The 16,329-nt window shown below is 37.4% G+C and overlaps 1 protein-coding gene across 1 annotated transcript; it reads right to left on the reverse strand.

Annotated features, from left to right (window-relative positions):
- Positions 1–14,525: 14,525 nt before the first annotated feature.
- LOC140341739 (olfactory receptor 12D2-like) lies at positions 14,526–15,512 on the reverse strand. The gene has a single exon (XM_072427615.1). The coding sequence runs from the start codon at positions 15,510–15,512 to the stop codon at positions 14,526–14,528; it is 987 nt and encodes a 328-aa protein (XP_072283716.1).
- Between the last annotated feature and the right edge of the window lie 817 nt (positions 15,513–16,329).

Here is a 16,329-nt window from a genome sequence, read left to right on the forward strand (position 1 = left end):
TCTAGCACTATCCATAGCACCTTCTGACGTCTCTCCTTGCACTAAGATGCTGTGAAATGATTCTTCCCTATCCTTTCCCTGTACTTTTAAATCGTTTTTTAAGTTTTTTTTCTCACAATGAGGTTTTTGCTGCCACTCTCCTTAGCACCTGCAGACGTCTCTCCCTGCACTCAGAGTGCTGTAAAATGTCCTATTTCAAGATGGCTGAGGCTATTTATAGGGCTGTGACATCACAGGGCTGGCTGGCTGCTGATTGGCTGCATGCATGGCATTATGGGTCATCTCGGCTTCCCAGAGTTCCTGGCCCCATGTCCTCACACATGTAGCTGCCATTTTAGGAAAAATTGCGATTCGTTACCACGAAGCGCAATGAAATTCCCATTCGTTGCGAATCAAATTTTTCCTGAAATTCGGATTGAATTCCACTTCCTCAGCTTCGATTCGCTCATCTCTAGTATTTAGTGTAGGGTATCCACAGGTCCCAAGTTTTATAAAATTTGTCTATGTTGTTTTGCAAAGTACAGGTTAATTTATCATTTGTCATGATCCAATTTATTTTGTGTTTAGTAAAATCAAGTGGAATGGTTGATGCCTTCCAATAGCAAGCAATCGTGATGTGAGCTGCTAAGAAAATATATTTAACTAATCTGCAGTGAGGTTTAGGTACTAAATATGGTAATTTAGAGAACAAAGCACTCTCTGCTTTTTTTGGAATGTTGATTTGTGTAACGGTAAATAGCAGGTTAAATACGAATCCAGAACCTTTGGACTTTAGGACAAGTCTACCAACCATGAAACATGGTGCCCACCAGTCTGCAGCCTCTATAACTCAGGAGGAGAAATAGTAGGATTCAATTTGGTAATCCGGATGGGCAACATATACCATCTCAACAAGACTTTTTAGTTAGCTTCTATAAGGGAGGTGTTTAAAGAAATTGATGACATAGAGGAAGCCAAAGCTTGCCAATCTTGAACCCTGACTCTTTTGTCAGATCTGCACCCCATTGAGACATACAAAACAATCTTTTGTCATCGGGAAAAAGAGCTGCGTAAACCACTGAAATTCTCCTCCATGATGGAACGGAATGATTTTAGGTCTTTAAGTTTAGAGAGGATAATTGATCTGATTTGGCAATAATGAAACATTTCAGTGTGTGGGAGGGAAAATTTATTCTGTAAGTGGGAGCTACTAATGATATTTTTACCATCCAAAAAATCGTCTATACAAAAAAATCCCTTATTATGCCACCATATCTCATGCCCCTGTTCGCATCCAGGAGGAAAATCTGGGTTTTGCCATAGCAGAGTCAAATGAGTGAGTTGGGAATAAAAAACCATCCCACACAAAAAAGGCATAGAAAGGGAGGGAGAATTGCGAGGCGTTTTTTATTCGAAATCCACATGAATGCTTTAGTTGGAATAGTTGGGCAACACAAAGCCTCCAAATCAGTCTAGTGGGGTCTAGATTTCAAGAGAGTACAAGGCCCAGGGCTGCTTTTTGGGCCCCTCTATGATATAGTACAAGATTGGGAACCCCTAGGCCACCTAACGTTTTGGGAGTATAAAGCGTAGTCGCATTTATTCTATGTTGTTTACCATTCCAAATAAATTTGAGTAACTTATTTTGTATATTGCGGAGAATCACTTTGGGAATTGCAAATGGCAGGGTGCAAAATAAATATAACAATCTGGGCAAAATATTAATTTTAATTGTTGCTTTTCTACCAAACTATGACGGAGGAGAGGATTGCCATCTCTGTAGATCATGAACTAAGGTATGAAACAAGCCACATTTATGTTCTGTGGAACATGTTCTGTGGAACCACAATGAATACTTTAATGGCCTTAAGCTGTATGCCTATAGCCAGGGGTAACAGAAGCCAGGGTAACCGAAATAGCCAGGGTAACAGAAATAAGGGGCAACCCTGTCTAGTTCCAAGTCGGATATCCAACCAGAGTGAGAAGAAACCTCTATAAGAAATTCTAGCTGTGGGTGTGGAGTATAGGGACGCCTATATATATCAGCTGCATAAAGGCTGGACCAAAACCCATTCACTGTAATAAAGACATCGTGTAAGCCGATGACAGACTATCAAAGGCCTTATGAAGATCCAACGAGAGTAACATAGCTTCTCGTTTGGCACCACCATCCCAGTTCCCATGCACTGCCGAATTCAGATCAATGCTTCTCCTAGTTTGACCCGGGGCCTGACGGTTATGGGAGCTAAGACCTCCCTATAAGTTTTATATTATAACAATCTTACAGTAAAGGATTGATCCCACAGTGACTGTTTACAAGTACCATTTAGGTAGTTGCTGAGCCAGTTAATTCTTAACAAAAAGAGATGGAGGAAAGAGTGTCTCTTTATGGCAAGATTACATTTTTAAAATGTTTTAAAATCCTTTATTGTAATCAATATTATACATATTATTATGCACTAAACATATTCCATAGTACAAAAATGAAGTTTTTTAAAAAATCTATTGAGTTTTATAAAGATAATAATTGTATTATTATTTCTCACAAACTTGGAACTTAGTGTGCTGGGTCTCTCACCCAACGCTTTTCACCCTCGTGGTCTTCTTCAGGGGATATTGAGACCCTAGAGATTACAGTGGTAAATACATATGGATATACAAATATATATCCAATATGTGAACTTGGTCAAAATAAAGACTTAGTATTTTGTGAGTTGACTTAGTTGCAATATTGACCTTTGGGGAAACAATATAAGGTATGTTCTCTATGTGTTCCAAATGGGAAAAAACAAAAAGTGGCTAATTTGGAGGCTCTTGTTTGGAGGCTCTGTTTGTAACAAAGGTGGTAAATACATATCATTTGGATAGGAATATTTCGAAAACATATTACATAATAAAAAGTTGTAATAAATTGTTCATACTTAAGTAGTGTCTAAATAGAAGGTATATTACTTTATTTCAATTGCTTGAAGAATTTGGGGTTATTCCATGGCAGAAGTATTCTAAGAATAATATCTAGGGATAACATAGATATCCAAAAGATTAGAAATCGACCCTAATGCCTAATTTAACTTGGATTAATTGAAATCAAAATGAATTACTGTGTGAGCGTTTTAAAAGTTTTAAAATTTTCAACCAGGTCGCGCATGTTCAATATTAAATTTTTTTTTCAAACGTCCATGCCTAGTAAGGAAATTGGTGTTAGTGATTTAAATATTCAACACCTGCCTTTTAAGGGATGGAATAATGCTTCAAACCTCTCCCATAGTGCCTTTAATGATAAGTACAGCCCAGGGAGCGTGGGAACCTGGACAGTCACAGCTGAACTCATATGACCTCTCAATGGAGATTCTCTATTGAGAGGTCATATGAGTTTAGTAGTACGCCTGCGGTAACAGCTGATTGGAGGCACGTGCCTCCAATCAGCTGTGACCGCAGGTTCCCACGATCCAGGTTCCCATGCTCCCTGGGCTGTACTTATCATTGATAACTTAAAAAATTTGCTCGCTCATCTCTAGTCAAGATGTTCCAATGTTTCTTAAGAACATTAGAGATCACCTTGTGTTGGTTGTTAAGTTTGGTGATCAACCTGACCTGTGTCTCCATTGTTTCGGTTTTAGTTTGAGTAATCAGTAGTTTGCGATTCTGTAAGTTTCTTTTTTGATATGCCTTTTTTATGAGGTTTCTGCTGTAGCCTCTTGCAAGTAACCTTTTTCGTAGCCCTTTAGCTTCTAGTTCAAAGTCTTCATCTGTTGCACAGTTACGCTTTAGCCTGATATATTGGCTGAAGGACATGCTTCTTTTTAAAGGGCCTGGGTGTGCGCTGGAGGAGTGTAGGATGGTGTTCCCCGCAGTTTCTTTTCTGAAAAGGGTTGTGTTAATGGTTCCGTTATCCATAATACTCAAATACGTGTCTAAAAATGGTACCTTAGTTGTGCTGAAAGACATGGTGAATTTTAAATTATATACATTGGTTTGTAGTTCACGAAAGAACTTGTTAAGGAGGGTTTTCGATCCTGTCCAAATTAAGAGGATATCATCAATATATCTTCTCCATATTTTTATATGGAGAGGACATTATCTGTTCAGGGGGTTGGAGGAAAGTTGTTTCTTCCATTCTCCTAGGTAAATGTTTGTGCATGGGCACGCACACAATGTACCCATTGCAACCCCCTGTGTTTGCAAATAGTAGGTATCTTTGAACGTGAATATGTTTTTTGTTAGGATGTATTGTAACAAAGCATTAATAAACTTGTTAAAGGCGTTATTTAATAGATAATGTTCTTTGAAATATTTGTGAATGATAGTAATACCCTTGTAATGGGGAATGCAGCAGTATAAGGATTCTACATTGATGGTTACCAGATACGAGTTGGGAGGAATTTGTAGTTCAGATGTAAATTTCAGTAAATCTTTTGTATCCTTCAAATATGAAGGAAGCTTTATGACAGTCAGTCTCAAATATGAGTCCACTAATTCACTAGAATGGGATTATATGGCTCCTTTGCCTGAGATAATTGGGCAGCCTGAAGGATTTTCTGGATTTTTATTGATTTTTGGCAGTGTGTAGAATGTTGGGATAACTGGGTGTTTAGTATAGAGGTAATCCTTCATGTTTTGGTCTATCGTTCCTGCCTGTTAGGCGGACATAATGATGGAATAATACTGATTATAGAAGGATTCAATAATGTTACCAGGTATTTCCCTGTACCAATCCGAGTTTTGATGAGTTTTGTAACAAGTTTTTTCGTAATGGTCAGTATAGAGAACAACAATGTTGCCTCCCTTATCTGATGGTTTTATTATATTTTTGTTCGGCTTTAGATCTAGAAAGGCCTTTCTGAAACTCAGATTTAAATTGTCTTCAACTTTCAGGGTATGGTTCTCTATGTTTTCAATCCCCTGAGTTACTATATTCATAAAAGTTTGTATATCGGGGTAGGAGGATTTTTGGGGAAAAAAGTGGACTTAGAACATCTTATGGGTAATTGGGAAGCAGATAGACTTGGATCTTCTGATGTTGGCATCCGATATTCAGATTCAACTTCTTAATTTTCCTCAAGTAGTTGTTGGAGGGTTTTGAGGTTTTTTAAAATCCTGGATATTAAAATTACTGTATTTGTGCACGTCGGGCAGCTTGGGCGACGTGCGTATGAGTCATCTGAAAGGAGGACATCCTATAGGAGTCCACCCATCAGATGACGTGGAAGCCAGGGGAAAGGGGAGGGGGGAGGAAGGGAGGGGGAGAAATAGAGAATCCCGGGCAGGTCCTCCGGTTCAGTGCCACAACTCCGTGCAGAAGAAAAAACTGTGAGCCGTGGAGATGATACAGCCACTAGGTGTGTAAAACCTGTCATTATATTGCTACCTTCTTTGAGAAACAGCATAGAGCCATCATTGGGGAGCATGCATTTATACATACCATTACTGCAAATAAGCTGCGGGGGATCAACAACACTTAGGTGCAACAAAAGCAAAAAGAGGAAGATAAAACATTTTATTTTAATGCATGTACTATATTTATATATGTACTATATATGTACTATGCTATGTTATATATGGATTACCAGTGGGTCCAGAAAATGTGTTGTTTCAATCTTCAATCAAATTTAGATTGCAGCTGGTCACACACCAGCAGTTCTTGGAGGTCCAGGAAGCCTGGGAAAAAATTGTTCAGGGTGAAGAGCTTTGGCTGGGGAAGGTTTGTTTGCTAGCATTGAAGATAGTAAAGACATCAAAATTCTAATAGACCTCATATATCCCATTAAAGAATACCTGTAGCCCCTCTTTCCAATGTTTTTGCCAGGCCCCTTGTGATAGTTAATAAAACATGTTAATAAAATAAAATGTAATAAAAAGTACTCTGTCTGCCCTTAACAGAGTACTTTTTCCAACTCATATTGTCATGCATAACATAATGCACTATTATTGAGGCCTAACACTAAACCTAAAGTGGTAAAGTTTTTAAATACGTAACCCATGGACAATTTTGATTATAGTTTTCCAACATTTTGCAACAATTTTAGGACTTTAAGGTAAAAAGTAACTATCTTTTTACTCAACATAATCTCATCTGTAAACTCCATCTAAATATAAATCCCATTGTGTTTGTATGCACTAAAATTAAATGTTTGTAAGACATACATGTTTGAAAAGCAGGTATGCATTGCAGCGGCCATTATTCTATTCAGAAAATATATAACGGAGGCCTGAGTCACTGAATATGACAGCCACCTTGGTACAACAGCCTAAAGATAACCTTCACTATAATTGAAAGATGAAATTATTTCCCTAGAGGTTGAACTTGATGGACTTTCTTTTTTGGACTGTCTTGTTTCAACCTAACCTACTATGTAACTAGGTGACTGAATTTAAATATTTAAGTATTCATCTAACGGCAACCTACCAAACACAAGAGGTTGATTCTCTTCTGGGTAAGTGGAAATCGCTTCCGATTTCTTTCTTTGGCCACATTGCTCTCATCAAGATGTCCATTTTGCCTAAATTCTTATACCTATTCTTCACCTATTCTTCGTCAGTGAAAGTTCCACTAAAAATGCCTAGAAGCTTGCTAGCAAAACTTGCTAGACCAAACTCAATTTTATATGAGATTATAAGAAACATCAACTCTCCAAATTTGTATTGTGCTCCTTATGTACTGATAGAGGCCTTGGGACATCAAATACTATTATGCCACACACTTGAGATTCTTAGTCCTCTTAGGCCACTTACTTCAATCACTGGACAGAGCTGGAGAAACTATGGCTGGCTCCTATCCACCTGAACTCTATGCTCTAATCCGCCTCATATAGGGCCCCAGAGAATTCCCTTCTGGCACCAATGTGGAAAATTATTTGGAAACAAGCTTAGAAAAGCTGCACAATCTTTGAAGAAAACACTTACGAAATACTAATGCACTGGTACCTCATACCTGAGGCTCGTCAGAAGATATTTCCTACCACCAGTAATCTTTGCTGGAGGTGTGGTCTGGAAATAGACACTCTGCATCATATTTTGTGGTCCTGTCCACGCATGGTCCCATATTGGCAAATGGTGAAGGATTTTTTTTACATATATATTTTTGATAGGCCAATTTACTTAGATATATTAATTTACTTACTGGGGCTTCCAATCCTGATCTGCCTAATGCTTAATATCCTAACAGCAGTCAGATGTCTAATTTTTAAATATTGGAACTCAGAGTTTCTACCTACTAGAACGGCACTCCTTAATCGTATTAATGATGTGCAATCGATGGAACACCTCACGTCAAGGTTACACGATAGGCTCAATAAATTTGATATAATCGGGGCACCCTGGGAGGCCTATCTTTTAGCTCACCCCGGGACTTAGGACAGGTAACAACTCTGGGGTAACCTTCCATTTTGTGAATGTTGATATCTTAAGGAACAGCCCCTCCAATTGACCTTAGTTCCATCCCATTTCATCTCTTCCACCCTCCTCGCCCCCTTAATATCCTCAAAATATCTTTTGCTATTACCTGATCAATGTCCACATTACGGACATATGGGTTTGAATTAATCCTTCATTAAGTTATGTTCAAGGTCCATCTGAGGCTATACATGCCATTCAATGTTGAGACCGATGTCAGTGATGGATCATTCAGTATTTAGATACCACCATATACTTCTATTAAAAGTTGATAATATGCATATACAGTATTACTTCGCCGTTTTCCTTATGTACTAATCATTGTTTGGTTGCATAGTTTTCTATGAACATGCAAACATTGCAAACATGCAAACATTGCATCTATTTCTAAGAACATCCACAATGATATGACTGTGACCACTTTGCCGTATGTACCGCCAGATTGTTTTTATCCTTTTTACTACTCTTTTTTTCTCTCCTCTTTTATTTTTTCGGTTACACTTACTTCGGTTACTCTTACTCTACAGACTGTTGTATTGTTGTTTTTTTTTTTTTTGTATTTGTATTTTATTCATGTATAAAATCTATAAAAATGTATATATATATATATATATATATATATATATATATATATATATACAGTTAGGTCCATAAATATTTGGACAGATACTACTTTTTTCTAATTTTGGTTCTGTACATTACTACAATTTTTTTAAATGAAACAACTCAAAAGCAGTTGAACTGCAGACTTTCAGCTTTAATTCAGTGGGTTGAACAAAAGGATTGCAAAAATATGTGAGGAATTAAAGTTTTTTTTTACACAATCACTTCATTTCAGGGGCTCAAAAGTAATTGGACAATCGACTTAAAGGGTATTTCATGGGCTGGTGTGGGCAATTCCTTCATTATGTCATTATCAATTAACCACCTGCGCGTTACACTAATGTCTAGATTTCTGTACCAAAAGCAGTACACTGTTTTTCATGAAATTTTTTTTTTAAATTGTAGACCTGTAACTTACAGAAATATGTCCGAACAAGGGTCTAGTATATATATATTATATAAAGATTTCTTTGTACTGGACTCAATACAGCTTTTTTTGTATTGAGTTCAATACAAAGTGATTTGAATTTCCCTCCCCGCCTCCCGCACCGACGCATGCAGCGACGTCACCGGGAAACCCCGGACATCGTCACTGCACTCGCTGGAAGAAGACTGAAGAGAAAGGACGTGTCCGGAGGAGCTGCGGGGACCGGGTGAGTATATTCTTACAATTGTAATCCGATTGTCATACAATGTATGACAATCGGATTGCAATACAACCACCTTACAAAAGTTCGGGTTTAACGCTTTTTGCAAGTGTTATTACCCCGAACCAAGGTCGGGTTTACCGGCCGGGTGGTTAAGCAAATAAAAGGCCTGGAGTTGATTTAAGGGGGGGCAGGGGGTGCCTGTATGTGGAAGATTTGCAGACAACATGCGGTCAAAGGAGCTCTCCATGCAGATGAAACAAGCCATCCTTAAGCAGCAAAAACAGAAAAAAACATCAGAGAAATTGCTACATTATTAAGAGTGTCAAAATCTACAGTTTGGTACATCATGAGAAAGAAACAAAGCACTGGTGAACTCAGCAACGCCAAAAGACCTGGAAGTTCACGGAAGACAACAGTGGTGGACGATGGAAGAATCATTTCCACGGTGAAGCGAAACCCCTTCACAACAGCCAACCAAGTAAACAACACTCTCCAGGAGGTAGACGTATCGATATCCAAGTCTACCATAAAGAGAAGACTGCATGAACATAAATACAGAGGGTGCACTGCAAGGTGCAAGCCACTCATAAACCTAAAGAATAGAAAGGCTAGATTGGACTTTGCTCAAAAACATCTAAAAAAGCCAGCACAGTTCTGGAAAAACATTCTTTGGACAGATGAAACCAAGATCAACCTTTACCAAAATGATGGCAAGAAAAAAGAATGGAGAAGGCATGGAACAGCTCATAATCCAAAGCATACCACATCATCTCTAAAACATGGCGGAGGCAGTGTGATGGCTTGGGCATGCATGGCTGCCAGTGGCACTGGGACACTAGTGTTTATTGATGATGTGACACAGAAGAAGCTGAATTAATTCTGAGGTGTTCAGTGACATACTGTCTGCTCAAATCCAGCTAAATGCAGTCAAATTGATTGGGAAGCGTTTCATAATACAGATGGACAATGACCCAAAACATACAGCCAAAGCAACCCAAGAGTTTAATAAAGTAAAGAAGTGGAATATTCTTGAATGGCCAAGTCAGTCACCTTATCTGAACCAAATTGAGCATGCATTTCACTTGTTGAAGACTAAACTTCAGAAAGAAAGGCCCACAAACAAACAGCAACTGAAAGCTGCTGCAGTAAAGGCCTGGAATGAAAAAAAGGGAGGAAACCCAGCATCTGGTGATGTCCATGAGTTCAAGACTACAGGCTGTCATTGCCAGCAAAGGGTTTTCAACCAAGTATTAGAAATGAACATTTCAGCTTTTTAATTTGTCCAATTACTTTTGAGCCCCTGAAATGAAGTGATTGTGTAAAATAAAGACTTTAGTTCCTCACATTTTTATGCAATCTTTTTCCTCAACCCACTGAATTGAAGCTGAAAATCTGCAGTTCAACTGCATCTGAATTAATTCATTTAAAATTATTGTGGTAATGTACAGAACCAAAATTAGAAAAAAGTAGTCTCTGTCCAAATCTTCATGGACCTAACTGTATATATATATATATATATATATATATATATATATATATATATATATATAATTTATAACATAGAGTTTTAACTAATCTTCATGTGTATACAGCACCACATTGCTAGAGAATAACATTAGGTACATATTTGGTCTAAACTTTGGGCATGTATTTGGGCTTAAATAATAAATTATACTTATTAACATTAATATTGTACTTAAAAATCCTTAAATTAATTTATTGAATCTTCATTTCACAATACAATATCATCATAAGTAAGCTATTGATTTTTTGTTTACGCATATGGCAAATCCCTTGCTCTATACAACAATAATAATCATGAAAACAAATATTAATAGCTACAAAAGAAACACAAACTGTGTAAATTGTAGTGTCCCTTTACATTAGTGGTTGGTGGCAAACTTTCCTTCACATGGTGGTCAGAATGTGACTGTTCTTTTAATTTCGAATCAGTTTGAAAATGTTTGTAGACAAATTTCACTTTTAAACTGAAGTGGATAAACAAGTTAAAATTCAAAATCAATTTTTGAGTAATATTATTTATTCCTATTGTGGTCTTAGAAACTGTTTGAGATGACCACAGCAGGCTACCACTGTATTTAGTTGTAAGTTGTAAAACATCATATAAACATTATACGCTTTAATTTAGGTGTGTCTGTTTTTTATGTATTTGCTTTGGATAAAGCCTCATATAACACATGTACATATGTACCACAATAATGTCTTACTACTCTAATACTTTCGTACCTAACAATGTCAAACACATCCAGTGATCAGCTCACATCACAAACCCCTTTTTGTAGCCTTCTTGAATATCCGTCCACAAGTGTTTATTTCAGTTGTGTGTTTGAAGGATAGTCTGTAATATGTTGTAATATTGGAAGTTTTGTAATATTTATATACCTATAAGGTCCTAATTTTTAATATTTTTACTAAACAGGATTTATAAGGGGCCAACATACTACGCAGCGCTGTACATTAAAAAATAATTCACTTATTTATTGTATTACATATCTAATTAACAATTACTTTTATGATTGTAATACTAAAGAGGAACCTAAGCTAAATATGTTTTGGTGTAATTTTTTTTTTTTAGTATTTGTCTGTGTTCCCATTGGGAAGATTGGGAAAATCCCAAATTATACAGTTATCACTGCACAAGGAGTTGTAGGGAAGTCTTCTGTTGGATTTACAAACAATAGCCAATGCAGTATTTTAGAGAAATCTTTGTCCGAGCAAAAGTTTATATACAAAGATATGAAAAAAATAATTGAATAAACATAAAATTACATAGATAGGGTCAAACATGAAAAAAATTGTAATTACAAATAAATCACTGTAATTAGCCCCACTGTGTACAGTGCATTAATGCAACAAAGGTAACTATTCAGGTAATAAAACACATTTTTAGCAATTATGGGAAAAATTAACAACAGAATGCAATTTGTTATAATAGAACTTAATAAAATGCTTTGTGTTTTATTTAAAAAACAAAGTGGTTTCCTCTCTAATTTTAGGAATAAGACCTACCTGGTGGCAAGGGCTGTTGTTGAGAATATGTGTTACACAGAGCATATGGGAAAGTCTGACAACCATTTAAGAGATTCTTTTCTCAAGGGCAGACAGGATCTCAGACCCAATATGTCTTTTCTGTCCCAAAAAGATCAGTTGTTGCACCACCTGGCAATACAGGTGCAGCACAGAGGTGTAGCTGTGGGCTTGCTTCCAGGAAGGCTTAGCTCCTTGGCATGGTAAGAAAATAGTGACATCCCCCCCAAGGGTGGAACACCACCAGCTTTAAAGCCTATCTTGTACTCTCACACTTCCCAGCGTAACCTAATAGGCGGCAACTGTAAGATCTACCTCTGCCCATGACTGCTGGTCCATGCTTCATTGGTGAGATACACCATGGCAACCACAGAATGAATCACTGACAGGAACACACACTCAAACACATTTTAAACTAAGCAGGGACAGCTGTCCTGGCAAAGTAATGGTGGATAGAGATCCTCCATTGGGGTGCTATGAAGTTAATTTAATAACGGAAAGGGGGATATCCACCAGCTGATAGGGCAGAAGCCGTGAGGTCAGCAACCTTGTCTTGAGTCCATTATGTTTCTGGATTAGGAATTATTAGGGGTCTTTTCCTCTAAGTAAATTCAGATGGATGGTACTGGGTGGCATAAAGGTGGACATGGAAGGCATTGATGAGGCTGCCAAAAGTCAGATTTCCTGTACCAGCCTGGCTTACATAGAAGGCATGTGTGGGAATGAATGATAGGGATCTTACCAGGACGAAGAGGAGGTGAAACTGCTGGTTGCATGTCCAATGAATTCCTTTCCAATGACGTACTTCTCCCAGGTGGTGCTTGCATAAGTGGGATATGTAACCCAGTTGTTCTCATGCATGTGCCTGCAAAGTGGACACGTAACCACAGAGTCATCCCCTGCCCTTGAAAATGTAGTACCCCAAGCTGGCAATATGGGTACAATCCTCCTCTCAAGACTCAGAGGTGCACCTAGCCTCAGGGACAGCATGTGCTTAGGCTGCTGTTGACACCTCCTGCTCCCTACAGCACCTGATGAGTCTCTGCCTCTTGGCTCCCTAAAGGGCTGGAGCATGCTATCCTAAGTCTGGGAAGTACTTACCCCATTGTCCGATCTCTTTGACAAGTCAGTTGGCATCCAAGCAATGTCACCATGCTCTAATTATGTTCCTAGTCTAACCTCAAGTCAACAATAGCTCCTGGTAGAAACAAGTGGCTGCAGGCCCACAACCTAGTAATTTTGTTTTTTTGTTCCCCAGCCACATGTATCAGTGTGACCTGGGCTTCCCCCAGGAAATGCTCCAGTGGCCTGCTAAAACCGCTATTGACAGGCAGATCCAAACAAACTGTAGGGGAGCCCTGTATCCACAACTCCACAATGTCTCAGCTTACTATGAAGAAATTATGCAGCTGCTAGGGCAGAAAAGGGATGTATCAGGTGACATCTACTGCAACCAAGCTCCCAATCTATTTCAGCTGTTGCTTCTGATAGTAGTGCTAATGTTGAGATATTAGCAGCATTGTTCCCTCTTTCCCTGGCCATATTCAACTACATTTATGTTCTGTAGAGTAATCAGGTATGGGCAGGAAGTACAAACAGGTGGTAAAACTGGCCAATGTGTTAATAATATTTAGGCATTTACTCATGGGAAATCAATCATTGTACCTGTTCAGCAGTCCTTTGATGGTTGTTTTAGGATCTGTATCTTATTGTCTTATAAGACAATAATATTTGTAGTCTACGCAGACACTGATTTCTTCTGGCTTTCATGCTTTCATGGTTTCCCAATGCCTTCAATTTCCAAAATGTTGTGATGAAATTCATTCAAGTTTGATCATTCTGTCATTTAGTTTTTTTAACTTTGATTTATAGTGACCATTCGTTAGATTTATGAACATGTAAGTTCTTTTGTTCTCAGTGAATTATAAAATGTAAATAAATAATGATTTTCAACTTCAATATTTTGGCCATTGAGATCTGAAGAGTATTTTGGATAATGTAAGCGTTAGTGGGTTCAAATACGTATTTATGTACAATGTAAAAAATGATACCATGTATTTTATCAGATATGATATTGTAAGAATTTTATATCACATAATAAAACACATATTAAGGTCATACATGAAATCAGATAAAGAATGTTCATACATAAAATCAGACATAGGCTGAGAATAAGTCAATGGTTAGGAAAGAAAAAGCCAGCGGTCGATCCATACAGCAAACAAAGAATGTTCAGATGAAATTAGGTTAATGGATCTAACCTACCAGGAGTCAATTTGCAGTTAAACTATTACATAATACATACATACATATTACAAATGATCAAATGTTCAGGGTATTTGGCATTATATGCTCTTGGAAGAGGTAATAAAGGGCTTGGATAGGGCCATGCATATTTGTATTGCGGCAGAGTTGCTGCAATTTATTTAGAATCCAGGTCCGGAGATTCCTGCAAGGAATGGATGGGCCAGGCACTCCTTCCTTTTTTTCAGGCCAGGAATTAAGAATGGCTCTGGTATACCTGGTCATGTTAAAAAGGCACCTGCTTTTGAAAGAGAGGGAATTGTAGCATGAGGCCAGATGTGGCTCAGGCAGAGAGGCTTCGTGGCACTTGTGATCTGGGAGAAGATCTCCTACAGTTTAGGTATGGTAGACCAGAAACTCTGAAAAGAGCTTCAGACAGCCAGAGAGGTGATTTATCCTACTTCTTTCCCAATATATATATATATATAAATATATACACTTACCAAATTGATTATCTTACCACTGCATTGATTAGTGAATAATTTGATTTCTAAAGTAAATCACAATAATAGGAAATATTATTTTTTCACAGTGACTACTACTTTATTTCTATATTGCAACTGTGAGTGTAGTGCTTCTTTTGCTCCTAGATTTAATTGCAGATATTTTTAGCATTTTTCTTATTGCCTTGCTCATATCTTTGTTTCTCACAGTATATAAAATGGGGTTTAAAGTGGGGGTAATGGCAGTAAACAGAACAGCAGCTGCCTTATCCTGATATAACGATTTGTCTGTAAGTGGCCTGATATAAGTAAAAATAGCTGTACCATATTGAAGGAAAACTACAGTAAGGTGAGCACTACAAGTTGCAAGTGCTCGTTTTCTTCCATGTGATGTTTGCATATTAAAAATAACTTTGCCAATAAAGAGATAGGAGAGGAACGTTAGTAGAAAAGTTGTTGTAGCTAGTGTTCCAGTGACTCTTGTAAGAAGTTTCAGGTTTAGAGAAATGTCTTCACAAGCCAGTTTAAGCACTGGTTTAATATCACAGAAGAAGTGCTCCACAAGATTATTCTCACAAAATGAAAGTTTTACAGTCATCACAGTATGCAATAAAGAATGGAAAAATCCAATAGTCCAGGAACTGAGTGCTAAAAGCACACAAACCTTTCTGCTCATAATCCTTGAGTATCTTAAAGGTTGCCCAATAGCTACATATCTATCATAAGACATAACTGAGAAAAGTGTTACTTCTGTACTACCAAAAAAATGGAAGAAATAGATTTGTGATATGCATCCACCAAATGATATAGTTCTTCTACAAGATAAAAAATCATATAGCATTCTAGGTACAACTACTGAGGAATAAAAGATGTCAAGAAATGATAAGTTTCCCAAGAAAAAATACATAGGAGTATGCAAACTGGTATCTAAAATGATTATAATCATAACAGAGACATTCACTGATATAGTAATGAAATATAGCAAAAAGAAAAATAGGAACAAAAAAATATTTTGTCGTTCTTGGTTTGCCAAACCAACTAATACAAAGTTGGTTACAGATACGTTTTTTTGGAAAATCACTGAATACAACATCCTAGACTCACTTAACAATACCAAACTATGGAAAATAGTTTCAGGATCTCATAATATTAGCTATGAGTAAGAAAGTAGTTTCTTCCTGTTAAAGATCAAGTAAATTCCAGTGAGAATAATAAAAACAACAATGAACAACACAGGGTTAACAGATATTAAAGTAAATTTAAATAAAAGGTAATGAACACAATTCAGTCCACTTGACTGTGTTGTGTGTGGTATTGTTTGATTCTTTGCAGTACCATGGGGATAATTATGAATTTGTATATCAGTTCCACAAGTGAAGAGTTGATGGTATTTAAATTTCATGAAGGAGTCATATGCCGATTGTGCAAGCAATGTGTGTTTATATCTGTCTAGCAAATAGCAATGTCATTTATATGATTTATCAGCATTCCTATTAAGTCACCATTTTCATTCTTCCAGACATGTGTTAAATGTGTTGTCATTACTGTCTGTAATGACATCACAGCCAAAACTGACATTGTGGATGACATGGCACTAGGTCTTTGAAGAGACTTTGTGATTTGGAGGGGGAGTGTACATGCACATGAACTCAGGACAGATTATTGTTATTGCCACCTGAGTACGAGTCTGTAATAAATGCACACTACTTCCATACTCTGCAGGGAAGGACATTTTCTGGATTGGGGTATTTAACTTTAGTAAAGAATGTACACATACAGACAGCATGATTCAATTACTAACCCCCTCTTAGTGCCTGTCTGTAACGATTATTACATTATTGCAGCTTGGACATTCTGCAATGGGGGACAGGTGTGGCTCACTGCAAAATATGCAATCAGAAGGGTGCAAT

This window comes from Pyxicephalus adspersus, chromosome 12 (assembly GCF_032062135.1).
Source record: "Pyxicephalus adspersus chromosome 12, UCB_Pads_2.0, whole genome shotgun sequence".
Lineage (NCBI taxonomy): Eukaryota > Metazoa > Chordata > Amphibia > Anura > Pyxicephalidae > Pyxicephalus > Pyxicephalus adspersus.

Coding starts and splice junctions, on each gene's coding strand:
- LOC140341739 (XM_072427615.1), bottom strand. CDS start 15,512: ATGTTGTATTCAGTGATTTTCCAAAAAAACGTATCTGTAACCAACTTT.